General features: G+C 37.9%; 1 protein-coding gene across 1 annotated transcript in view; it reads right to left on the bottom strand.

The window, feature by feature from the left end:
• Window positions 1-13,330, bottom strand: part of LOC128865231 (opioid-binding protein/cell adhesion molecule homolog) — a 283,912-nt gene that overhangs the window by 34,494 nt on the left and 236,088 nt on the right. The window contains exons 8-9 of the mRNA XM_054105356.1: window positions 3,001-3,090; window positions 2,133-2,276 (exon numbers count right to left, since the gene is read on the bottom strand). Of these exons, the coding sequence (XP_053961331.1) occupies window positions 2,133-2,276; window positions 3,001-3,090 (234 nt within the window). The remainder of the gene's footprint in view (window positions 1-2,132; window positions 2,277-3,000; window positions 3,091-13,330) is intronic.

Raw genomic sequence — 13,330 nt, forward strand, 5'->3', positions numbered from 1 at the left:
TTGTCCATTTTGGCTCTTCTAGTTATCCGAAATACAAACACAAAAAAAAATTAATAATCAGTATGACTGTAGCTATGTCGCGTACTTGAATAAAAAAAAAATTGATTTTGTGGTTTTGAATTTGATACTCTAAAAATCGGTTTTCAGTTTTTTATGTATGTAATGGGCTGTGGAAGCCATAATATTGGGAATATCCGCATACAATTTTCACAGTACATACTATACTTTTGAAATATCTAAAAAAACAAATCGATTTTTGGAAATTTCTAGACCACCGATCCCCTTAAGCAGACAGATCGGTTGAAACTCATTTGGCCACACACGTGCGGATTTGTTGACAATTTTAGTATTCCATTTCTGTCCTCATATTTATAGCTCTTATTTTTCCACAAAGATGAATTTCTCAAAAAGGCCGAAAAAACTTGCTTGCTATATTTGAGGTTATGTAAAATATATGGTACTCTTTCTTCAAAAATATTATTATGCTTTCTTCAGTATTATCTGGCACTTTGTGTGTGTTTTTTTTGTTGCTATAAGTACACTTTTGTGACTTAAAGGCAATATTCTTTTATAACCTCGAAAGGAGCAAAAAATGAGATTTAAACTTTCAAAACATCAACTTTTATGAGAATCAACAAATTTTCAATAGCACTAAAATCATGTCAGAGTGGGCTTTTTAAGTATATTTTTTTTCAAATTGTACATATTTTTTGATGTGAAACTCGATGGACGCGCGAGAATGGAGAGTAAAATTTCAAGGCTATGCAACGTTTTGGGCATTTTCGTTCCGCGAGAGAGAAAAAAGATATAACGTAGCGGAAAAGGAGAGAGAGAGCTATACCGTATATACATATATCTTATATACACTTTAGGCTATTTTTCCTGAGTTTTTCCTTGTGGTTGCTAGTTTCTAGTGAGAAATAACACTGCCTACTTTTTGGCGCTTGTTTGTTGGTGCAGACTTGTAGGAAATATATTTTTGGGGCCTACTGTGTGGGGCGTTTTTTGGTCATTTTTTTGGCGTTTTGTTTTTGTTTTTTGGTGCCTAATTTTTCGCGCTTATTTCCGTTTCCCGGCTAGTGCTTGTGCGTACTATAAAGTGCTATCTATTCCGGCGTCGGATTTAATGGTATTGCCTTGCGGTAATTTGTGCCGTTGCTGCGGTCCTGGAATCGCTGCGTTTGTGCGGGTGATAAACGCTAAGAGTAGTGCGCGTTGTTGCCACGGTCGACCCTTCTCCGTGTTTTGTAAATTTTGTCTATTTGTATTCTCTGTGAATGTTGTGAATTTATTTAGATATATATTCTTTCTCTCTTTCTCTCTCCCTCTCTCTCTCTCATTCTCTTTCGGGCCTCTCCCTCTTTGTTTGTCTGATTTGAAAGTTTCACTTCTGTCATGTGTACTACGCTACACGCACTTTCTTTAACTTGAAATTTTATTAGCTTCAAATTAAAAAAACATAAATTTAAGTTAAAATTTATTGCGGGGAGCGAAGGGTTGACCACACTAAAGGACAAGGAGAGCGACTTGAGCGTCTCAACACAGAAATTTCTTCAGAATTACATCAGAAATTGTATATGCTGAAATCTGAAATTTTATATGCTTGCTTATGGTAGGAATGTTGATCCCGAAATCCCGAGATTAGAATTTTATTTTAATTCCCGAAAATTTCGGAGTTGTAGGCAAATAAACTCGGACTTTTTCTAAGCTCCGAATATATTAAGACCCAGAAATTTCAGGGTTATTTGCCTGTAATCCCGAAAAGTTGCCTGTGACATTTCAAGCCATATTTCCGAACACTAAGTATGTTTAGTTCAGATCGATATCTTAAACGTTATTTCTAATTTTCCCAAACAAGCTTGGTCACAGATATGAAAATTTCATTTGATCCCCAAAAAAAAATGTTTGACTTTTGTTGATATACTCGCCCAACGCCGACGTTCTGCAAAGAAATCTCTTCCCCTTTACTTCAAAACAAATGTCGCCCCGTGCAACTTGTCGTTCGATTTCGCTCTCTATTCAAGCGTTTGCATCATTTCTCATGGGCTTCATAATGTAAATAAAATGCGCAATTGGAATTTACTGTAGGTTTAAAAAATCCACTTCCGCTCTCACCACCATTCAATACTTACATTGATGATGCTCCCTCCCCGTGCCGAGATCCTGCGAATTCCATAAGCTCGATGTGGCACCAACAAATACATTATTCAGCGATGATGATGCCATGTCTGCTGCATTCGCTTTTGTGCGATGAACTTTTTTATTGAAACGTTGATCTAGTTTGTTAAGAGCCCATCAATGTTGTTGGCAATCCAAATGGCAGTTATGCGATGTGGTTTTTGTTGTTGTTGTCGATGTCATCGTTTTGCAAAGAAATCAAATAAATAAATATAATAAGTCAACTATGTGGCAAATTGATCGTAAAAGCGCCATAAGTGGGTTGGTATACATAGTAACTAGTTGGTAGGTAAGTGGTCTCTCCTATTTAAACTTTATCGCTCACTACTACTCATGCACTTCACTCTGCCTGTGCTGTGTCACTTAAGTGACCCTCAACAATAACAACTGCAAACAACATTCAACAACAGCAACAACAACTTAAGAGACATAAAAGCGTTGCAATGGAATAATAAATGAGACAAGTGGATGCATTAAGTTGTTGAGGGGTTTGTTAAGGTAAGTTAAGGACGATAGAGTGAAAGGATGGATGCTAAGTGAAGCGTAAGGACTTTTACTCTTTACAACGCTACATAAGTCAGCTGCTCACTCTACGCATGGGGAAGTTAAATGTGATGACGCTATACTTGTTGGTTTGGTTTGGTTTGGTTTGTTGTGAGGAGGAGAGCATGCGAGGAGGATGGGGCGCGTGGGCGGACAGGGAGATGGGGGCAAAATAAACTCAATTCAAAAGTAAGAGAGCAAACATGCTGCATATTTAAATAAGTAGATTGTATTTATGTATGTGTATGTATGCATGCAGTGTGTTGCACTTATACGCACCTTTGTTGTTGTATTTAGCAATCACCACCGGCACAGTATTGAGTGCCACAGTTGGTGCTATTGTGGTCACTGTCGTTGTTTGCGGAATGTCTGCAATGAAACAAGTAAAAGCAGAAGAGAGTGCAGAGAGTATGTACGCAAAAAGGGAATTAACCGAATTTAAGTGGAAATCGTTGGAATGAGCCGATTGGAAATTTAAATTAACGCATTTAATTTAAAGTGAGGATTCAAAAAAGAAATTTTTTGGATGAACTGAAAAACAAAATTTGAAATGAAATGATAGTAGTTTATTTATAAAAAATGTTTAGTATTAAAAAGGGCAAACTAGCCGAAAAATATTCGAAATCAGGTACCCCAGGTAAATATGAAATACTACCAAGGCTGGAGAATTCACATCCAGGTTCAAGAGAATGCATTTTTTAAATTTTTTTTTTATATTTTAATTCTGGTTTTTCGCATTGTGCGTATTTTTTTTATAATATCAAAATTAAAATAGTGTAAGAGTAAGCGGTTTTTTTTTGTGTGAATCAAGTTAAAGTTCGACTCTCGCTCATTCCTCCTCACAACATTCGTAAATTAGTTAAAAAAAATTGCCAAAAAGGTATTATAGGCACCTAAGAGCAGTTATCGTGCTATCTTACATTATTAAATGCGGCAAACACATCAAACGTATACACCTAACAACTTCAACGCCTCGAATTTTTGGAACTTAATGAACTATTAAATTAGACTTTTTTTTCAATTTCAAACGTTTATTAACGAAAAATTTAATCTTCAAAATAATAGCCATCTCTACCAACACATTTTTCCCATCTCTCAGGCAATTTGTGGATGCCGCGCCAAAAAAATTGGCCGTTTTTGGCCGCAAACCTATCATCGAACCATTTTTTGGCGGAAGGCGCCATGTCTGGTGAGTAAGCCGCATGCACCAGCGGTTCCCAATCGTACGTCTCCATCAATTCGCGGGTCGCTCTTTTTCGATGTGGCGGTGCATTGTCATCAAGAAAAATTACTTTGTGACGCCGATCGGCATATTTTGGGCGTTTTCGGTGTATGGCGCTGTTCAAATCGGTCAATTGTCGTTGGTAGCGTGCACCGTCAACTGTTTCGCCTAGTTTTAATAGCTCGTACCAAACCATACCACACTGATCCCAGAAAACACACAGCATTGCCTTTGCGGCCGAAGCGATTTGGTTTGGTCGTTGTTTTTGGCTTGTGGCCGGGCGGATCATACAATCGATTACGCTTGGTATTGGAAAAATACACCCATTTATTTAAAAAATGGAGGGAGCTACAGCATTGAGTCGAGTCCGAACGGGAAAGGTTATATGCGGAACTTTTATATGGCAGAAGGAAACTTGGATGTTTTTCGTTAAAAAAAAACACCATAAGAAAAAAAACTCTTCTATAATTAGGTGCTTAATACCCATATTTAAAATTCAAAACTAATTGCTCGTTAGTTAATAACATTATTAATTTTAAAACTTTTAAACTTAAAATAAAAAAGAAAAAAATTTAAAAAAATTTCCATTTTGAGTTTCGAATCGAATGGTGAAATTGAAATTGAAATTTGAAAAGATTAAGCCAAGGAGCACCAGGATTTGGTATCTCCTAAAACACTCAGGCTAAAAAGCCCATTGCACAATATTTAAAGCTCCGGGAAGGGGTAGATAGTCAAGAAGGGAAGGAGAAAAGTATCAGAGAAAGAGGTAGGAAAGAATAGAGACAGAGATAGTTAGTCCTGTTAGAATTTTCCAGATTCTTTGGCTAATCTGTAAATATCCTCCAGTTTTAGAGAACGAATATTACTCATTCTCTTGACATCGGAACCCAAAACTCGTAGCCGTGCTCTATCCAAGGCAGGACACTCACAGAGAAAGTGCTCAGTGCTATCCACCTCCTCCAAGCACGACAGGTAAATTGGGTCCTCAATGATTCCAATGATGGTCATATGCTGACCCCATGGGTTGAGTCCTGTAATAATACCGACCATCAACCGAACGTCTTTCCTCCTAAGTTTTAGTACAAAGTTTGACAGCTTTCTGTTCGGACTTGTCACAAAACACTTTGCAGTTCTGCAGCGTTCTAGACCGGACCATCGCTCTTTATGTAGATTGCCTACATAATCGCTGATCCAATTCATGATTCCTGTGGAACTGTTTTCGATTATTGGCCTCTGCCCCTGTGCGGTTGTCCAACTCGTTTGCACCGAATGGTAGTCATGAACAAATCCATGCAGCCTCGGCTCTTGTCAATGGCATGCAGAAATTCCAAACTCAAAGTCTGCTCTTCAGGGCTTGAGACGAAATGCAGTTGTATGTTTTGCATTAGCTCAGAAGAGAAATATATGCATATTTCCCAATCTGCCTGATGTTCGTGAACAAATTAGAAGTTATGCACCTTGCCTTTGCATGGCTACTCTTGCTACTACCACTACTACTACTACTACTACTACTACTACTTGATAGATACTTTGGGACTACTAATTTTAGTACGCATAACTGTTAATATTCATGTGAAATTAGTGATTTATTTATTTTATAGAATTTTAGTTATAAATTGCAATTTATTTGCCTCCTACGACTATTCAAATAATTTCATTAAATTATCCGTTTCATATTCCACAAGAAATTTCAATGCTTCATCTCTCCAATTAACTAAAATTCCCCACAGATTTAAGTGCAAAAATTTCCTAATTAGTAATTTCCTACAATTGCATAACTTACGATCTTATAGGTTCAGGAAATGCATCAGGAAACACACATATGCACATACCCAGGCACATTAAATAAATTTAATTATTTGCAACCAAAATCTTTCGATTTAATTTCCAACACCAGCTTAATAATTAACACATGCTTTCAATTCACATCGCTGGCCGGCCACAGCACGACTTGACTATTGACCCAAGTGGCTGGAGGGCAACTAAGTGAATATTACCGCTAAAACACCTATGCATGTGTGGCTGTCTGTATATGTGTGTGTATGAGTGTGCATGGCCATGTGTATATATTTCAACTCAACTCCATTACAATTAGTGCCACATTAATTATGCAATACTTATCGGTTGTTGCAACCAAAGCCAAGTAAACAAGGGCCCGAAGGACACAAGAAATTTACTAAAACCACAACGATGTGAGTAGTTATGCAACAAACTATTGCTTACCACCTATTCACTTTGCAATTTCACATACATCCCTATAGTTGTACACATGTAAGCCTATTCTAAGGCGCACTAACGAGCCACTTGGCTAAGAAGTGAGCTTAATGCAGTAAATTTTCTTATAAATAATTAAATAATACATTTATGTTGGTTTACAAGAAGATAAATATTCAAGGTGTTTGTGTGTATATGCATAGATAAGTGCGCATATGTATTTGTATGCATGCATGTGTGTGTGTGTGTAGCTGTAGGTGATCTTAGTTGCTTGTTGATTTTACTTGTTTTCTATGTCGGCTTTGGAAATATTTGTGTGTAATTAATCAATCACCTTACGCAGTACATTCCAACAACAAATAATCCACAAATGTTAGGCATTTATCTTTCAAGTGAGACGGAATTGTTGATTTTACTTATGTACACATATGCGCCAGCGTTTGCTTTACACTTTAGAGTTACGCTGAGCGGAAGGATTTACTAGAGTGCACTTTTGGTTGCTATAGACGGTAGCCTTTGGTAGCCTTGAAAAGCGCTGGGCCAAGTTTCAACGCCAACACAATTGAAGTTTGAGCATTTTGAGGCAGTTTGAGGAATTAACTTAAGCAAAACTTTGGTTTTATTACCACAACAGACATTGTAGTACCATTGGTAATAAGGAGTAGTTAGGCATAAAATGGAGAGAGATGACATAGGTATGAGATCTAAAGCAGCTCCATTTACTCAACAGTGACCAGTACAGATGTAGGAATGAAAGCGTGACTACGGTCCAAGAAGTAGCAAACCAATGGAAGTTTGGGCGGCAAAGAACTCATTTATGAGACACGCCATCATTTTCAGACATACAAGGTGGCGCATCATGAATCGCCCTATCGGAAATGTTTGGCAAATGGTGACATACGTCATATTTGACACTTGCAAACCAGACAGCTACGATATAGAAACGTGCCGCAATGGAGCACAGTGTAAAGTATAGTACACATAACATAAGTGAAACTTTCAAGGCAGACAAAGAAAGAGGAAGACACTCGAGAGAGAATGAGACAGAGAGAGCGAGTAAGAATATATATCTAAATAAATTCAGAACATTTGCAGAGAATACAAATAAGCAAAAGTTACAAAAAACGGAGAGGGGTCGACCGGTGTAGGTAAACGCCGGACACAAATCGTGGCACTACTCTGACCGTTTATCGCACAAAAGCAGCGATTCCAGGAACGCAGCAACGGCACAAATTACCGCAAGGCAATACCAATAAATCCGACGCCGGAATGGATAGCACTGTATAGTACGCACAAGCATTAGCCAGGAAACGGAAATAAGGGTCAAAGAGTAGGCACCAAGGAAATATAGCGCCAAAAAGAAAGTAGGCACCAAAAATATATTTCCCACAAGTTTGCACCAACAAACAAGCTCCAAAAAGTAGGCAGTGTTATTTCTCACTAGAAAATAGATACCACAAGGAAAAACTCAGGCAAAATAGCCGAAAGGGTATTTAAGATATATATAAGCTATAGCTCTCTCTCTCTCCTTTTCCTCTACGTTATATCTTTTTTCTCTCTCGCGGAACGAAAATGCCCAAAACGTTGCATAGCCTTGATATTTTACTCTCCATTCTCACTCGTCCATCGACGCCTCAGAAGTTTCACTTCATAATAATAGGTCTATTTATAAGTTCGTGCGGTTTTACAACAGATGGCGTAACTTGATTATTATTCCATCGATCCACATTTCCAAACATTCATTGGAGAGCTACTGTCGTAAGGCACAAACGTCAGTATAAGTTTTTTATTTGAAGCGTAAACAACAATATTTTTACCACACTTGAAAATGTCGAATTTCGTGCCAAATAATGTGTTTTTGCGGGGAATTCTTCTTCATTATTTTAATATGAAGAAAAAAGCAGCCGAAAGTCATCGTATCTTGGTGGAAGTTTATGGTGAGCATGCTCTATCTGAGCGAACGTGCCAGAAGTGGTTTGCACGCTTTAAAAGTGGTGATTTTGGCTTGGAAGACGAAGAACGCGAGGGTGCGCCGCCAAAGTTCATGGATACCGAATTGGAGGAATTGCTCGATCAAGATCCGGCTCAAACGCAAGAAGAGGTTGCAAAAACTTTGGGAGTTGATCAATCAACCATTTCCAAACGTTTAAAAGCCATGGGAATGATCCGAAAGGTAGGCCATTGGGTGCCGTATGAATTGAAGCCAAGAGACGTTGAACGCCGTTTTATGGCATGCGAACAACTGCTTCAACGGCACAAAAGAAAGGGTTTTTTGCATCGAATTGTGACTGGCGATGAAAAGTGGGTCCATTACGACAATCCAAAACGTCGGGCAACGTATGGATACCCTGGCCATGCTTCAACATCGACGTCGGCGCAGAATATTCATGGCCTGAAGGTTATGCTGTGTATCTGGTGGGACCAGCTGGGTGTTGTGTATTATGAGCTACTGAAACCGAATGAAACGATTACGGGGGATGTCTACCGACGACAATTGATGCGTTTGAGCCGAGCACTGCGAGAAAAACGGCCGCAATACGCCGATAGACACGACAAAGTTATTTTGCAACATGACAATGCTCGGCCACATGTTGCACAAGTGGTCAAAACATACTTAGAAACGCTCAAATGGGATGTCCTACCCCACCCGCCGTATAGTCCAGACCTTGCGCCATCCGATTACTATCTCTTCCGATCGATGCAACATGGCCTGGCTGACCAGCACTTCCGTAATTACGATGAAGTCAAAAAATGGATCGATTCGTGGATTGCGGCAAAACCGACCGAATTTTTCACAAAGGGAATCCGTGAATTGCCAGAAAGATGGGAAAAAGTAGTAGTAAGCGATGGACAATATTTTGAATATTAAATTTGTAACCATTTTACGTCAATAAAGTTTCAAATTTCGAAAAAAAACCGCACGAACTTATTCATAGTCCTATTATTTTTTCTAATTTTTAATTTGTTTTTATTTTCTTTTTAAATTTTGTTTTTTTTTAGTTTTTTATAGTTTGAATTTATTTTTTTCCCCTTAATTTTTAAAATCCTTTTAACTTTTTTTTCTACTTTTATTTATAACTTTGTTTTTTAAATGTATATATATATTTATATATTTTCTCTAATTTTTAATTTATTTTTATTTTCTTTTTAAATTTTGTTTTTTTTTTTAGTTTTTTATAGTTTGAATTTATTTTTTGTAAAGTATAGTACACATAACATAAGTGAAACCTTCAAGGCAGACAAAGAAAGAGGAAGACACCCGAGAGAGAATGAGACAGAGAGAGCGAGTAAGAATATATATCTAAATAAATTCAGAACATTTGCAGAGAATACAAATAAACAAAATTTACAAAAAACGGAGAAGGGTCGACCGGTGTAGGTAAATGCCGGACACAAACCGTGGCAACAACGCGCACTACTCCGAGCGTTTATCATCCTCACAAATGCAGCGATTCCAGGAGCGCAGCAACGGCACAAATTACCGCAAGGCAATACCAATAAATCCGACGCCGGAATGGATAGCACTTTATAGTACGCACAAGCATTAGCCAGGAAACGGAAATAAGGGTCAAAGAGTAGGCACCAAGGAAATATAGCGCCAAAAAGAAAGTAGGCACCAAAAATATATTTCCCACAAGTTTGCACCAACAAACAAGCCCCAAAAAGCAGGCAGTGTTATTTCTCACTAGAAAATAGATACCACAAGGAAAAACTCAGGCAAAATAGCCGAAAGGGTATTTAAGATATATATAAGGTATAGCTCTCTCTCTACTTTTCGTCTACATTATATCTTTTTTCTCTCTCGCGGAACGAAAATGCCCAAAACGTTGCATAGCCTTGAAATTTTACTCTCCATTCTCACTCGTCCATTGACGCCTCAGAAGTTTCACTTCATAATAAATAAAAGAAAAATTGCGTGATAACTTCAACATCCAGAAAAAGCTGAAAGAATCATGTGGCGTTTATCGCAAAAAAAAAACACGATGTCACTATTGCTGAATGAAAATGGTGAAAAAGCATCTCAAACACGGGAAAAGAAACATATATGGGAAGAATATGTACGTAAATTGTTCCAGGGCAATCGAAAATTGCATACAACATCCACCAATACTAACATTTTCGGCCTGCCAATGGATTAGAAGAAATAAAAAAAAGCCATGAAATATTACAAAGACAAAAAAGCCACAGCAACAGACGAGATACCTGCAGAACTTCTAAAACTAATAGCTGAAAATTATCTCAATCCCCTTGTAGAAGTTTTTAATCATTTTAACTGGGCAGTAGAGTGGGCCGAAAAACGAATTTTTTTTTGTCAAGATTTTACAACAACAAAAAGTTCCTCAAAAAGAGCAATCTTTTCTGTCAGACCAAAGAGGTGCTCGTATAGACCGTATCGAAATAGTGGACATACCTGAAACAAAGAAACTAAAGACAACGACGCCGCGATGAGATGACCAAGCAAATTACGAGTAAAAAGTTCTGTGGTGAAACTCGTTACTGAAGCATCGCCTCAAGTATGCGGAAGTGACGCACGGAATGGATTCATTCGGTGTACTTTAGCCTCTCATCAAACTATGCCTCAGTTTGACAACAAAGTACATTACTCCCTCTGATTTGATAAATATGAAATGAACTATTGCTTTAAGTTTAAAAACCGCAGTGTTTTCTTGAAATACGTTTTATTTTATTATTTTTTTACAATATTACAAAACATGAAAAAAATAAACAAAATCTGTTAAAAAAATTGAATAAAATAAAAAAATTATAAAAATTAAAAAATATAAAAAAAATTAAGAAAAAAAAAAAACGGGGAACCCAAAGTGCAGTAACCTCTACGAGGTTTGTTCTGGGCTACAAAAATATATATGTACTCGTATTTTCGCAATAAAAAGTAGGCAAAAAGCTGCGCAATCAATAACGTTTTATTATTATTTTATAGTGTACAGGTGCTCAATCTTGGATAAATTTATGTTTAATTAGTTTATAATGCTTATTTTTGGTATGAAATGTGCTCCGCAATGTTTGCATAGAGAAAAGAAATATCATGAAAAATAAAATTTTTCAAATATCAACTGAAATTTCAAAATTTGAGGCCTCTGATAGCGACAGAAGATATCTTTCGATTGGGCTGAAATTCGGCACACACTTTATTAGTCTAACAGTGCAACTTTTCCGCACTATTAGAATTCGATCCAAAAAAAATGTTTTTTTCAGCCCACTCTACTGGACAGTTCCGGCGAAATTGGATGAAATCTGTTTTTTTTCATTCCTTAACATTTCTTATTTTTTTTATTTTTGTGGTCGGATATATGCCAAGTACTAGGAAGCCACCGGAGACTCCCAATTCGGCTTTAGAAATTGATTGAGACCACGCGAAGCCCTCCTATGTGTTCATGTTCTCATTCAAAACTACAAAGATATGCAAAAAGACGCTTTCATTTGCTTTATAGATTATGTGAAAGCCTTTGATGAGGAGTTGCTCTGTATACGAAAACTATATTGGCAGCAAAACGCAGAGGTGAGATTAAATAACGAAAATACAAACGAAATTGAAATATTGAAACTCTTTAAACAGGAGTGCGAATTGTCACCCCTTTAATTCGCTATTTACTCTGAAGTAATTTCCCAGGATGCACTTCATAATGCTCAAGAATTGCTGATGGAACGACACTCGTTGCCGACAATATAAATGACCTACAAAGCCAATGTCACCAAAACTAAGTTCATGGTGGTATGTAGAAAAAATATTTACAATAACTTAATCTTATCGATGTGAGTCTATCACAGGAAGAGTATCCAAATTCAGATACCTCGGAAGTTGGATTAATGAGAACTGAAGCTGCACTAAAGAAAGTAAGACTCGAATGGAAATGGCAAGATAAGCATTCTGTAACTATAAGAAAGTGGTCTGCAGTCACCAAATTAATAAATGCTACGCATGGTCAGCACTTTTGTATGCCATGGAGATATGGACCCTTAAAGTGGCTACGGGCATGAACATTATAATAGGACTATGAATAAGTTCGTGCGGGGTTTTTTCGAAATTTGAAACTTTATTGACGTAAAATGGTTACAAATTTAATATTCAAAATATTGTCCATCGCTTACTACTACTTTTTCCCATCTTTCTGGCAATTCATGGATTCCCTTTGTGAAAAATTCGGTCGGTTTTGCCGCAATCCACGAATCGATCCATTTTTTGACTTCATCGTAATTACGGAAGTGCTGGTCAGCCAGGCCATGTTGCATCGATCGGAAGAGATAGTAATCGGATGGCGCAAGGTCTGGACTATACGGCGGGTGGGGTAGGACATCCCATTTGAGCGTTTCTAAGTATGTTTTGACCACTTGTGCAACATGTGGCCGAGCATTGTCATGTTGCAAAATAACTTTGTCGTGTCTATCGGCGTATTGCGGCCTTTTTTCTCGCAGTGCTCGGCTCAAACGCATCAATTGTCGTCGGTAGACATCCCCCGTAATCGTTTCATTCGGTTTCAGTAGCTCATAATACACAACACCCAGCTGGTCCCACCAGATACACAGCATAACCTTCAGGCCATGAATATTCTGCGCCGACGTCGATGTTGAAGCATGGCCAGGGTATCCATACGTTGCCCGACGTTTTGGATTGTCGTAATGGACCCACTTTTCATCGCCAGTCACAATTCGATGCAAAAAACCCTTTCTTTTGTGCCGTTGAAGCAGTTGTTCGCATGCCATAAAACGGCGTTCAACGTCTCTTGGCTTCAATTCATACGGCACCCAATGGCCTACCTTTCGGATCATTCCCATGGCTTTTAAACGTTTGGAAATGGTTGATTGATCAACTCCCAAAGTTTTTGCAACCTCTTCTTGCGTTTGAGCCGGATCTTGATCGAGCAATTCCTCCAATTCGGTATCCATGAACTTTGGCGGCGCACCCTCGCGTTCTTCGTCTTCCAAGCCAAAATCACCACTTTTAAAGCGTGCAAACCACTTCTGGCACGTTCGCTCAGATAGAGCATGCTCACCATAAACTTCCACCAAGATACGACGACTTTCGGCTGCTTTTTTCTTCATATTAAAATAATGAAGAAGAATTCCCCGCAAAAACACATTATTTGGCACGAAATTCGACATTTTCAAGTGTGGTAAAAATATTGTTGTTTACGCTTCAAATAAAAAACTTATACT

Source organism: Anastrepha ludens, chromosome 5 (assembly GCF_028408465.1).
Source record: "Anastrepha ludens isolate Willacy chromosome 5, idAnaLude1.1, whole genome shotgun sequence".
Classification (NCBI taxonomy): Eukaryota; Metazoa; Arthropoda; class Insecta; order Diptera; family Tephritidae; genus Anastrepha; species Anastrepha ludens.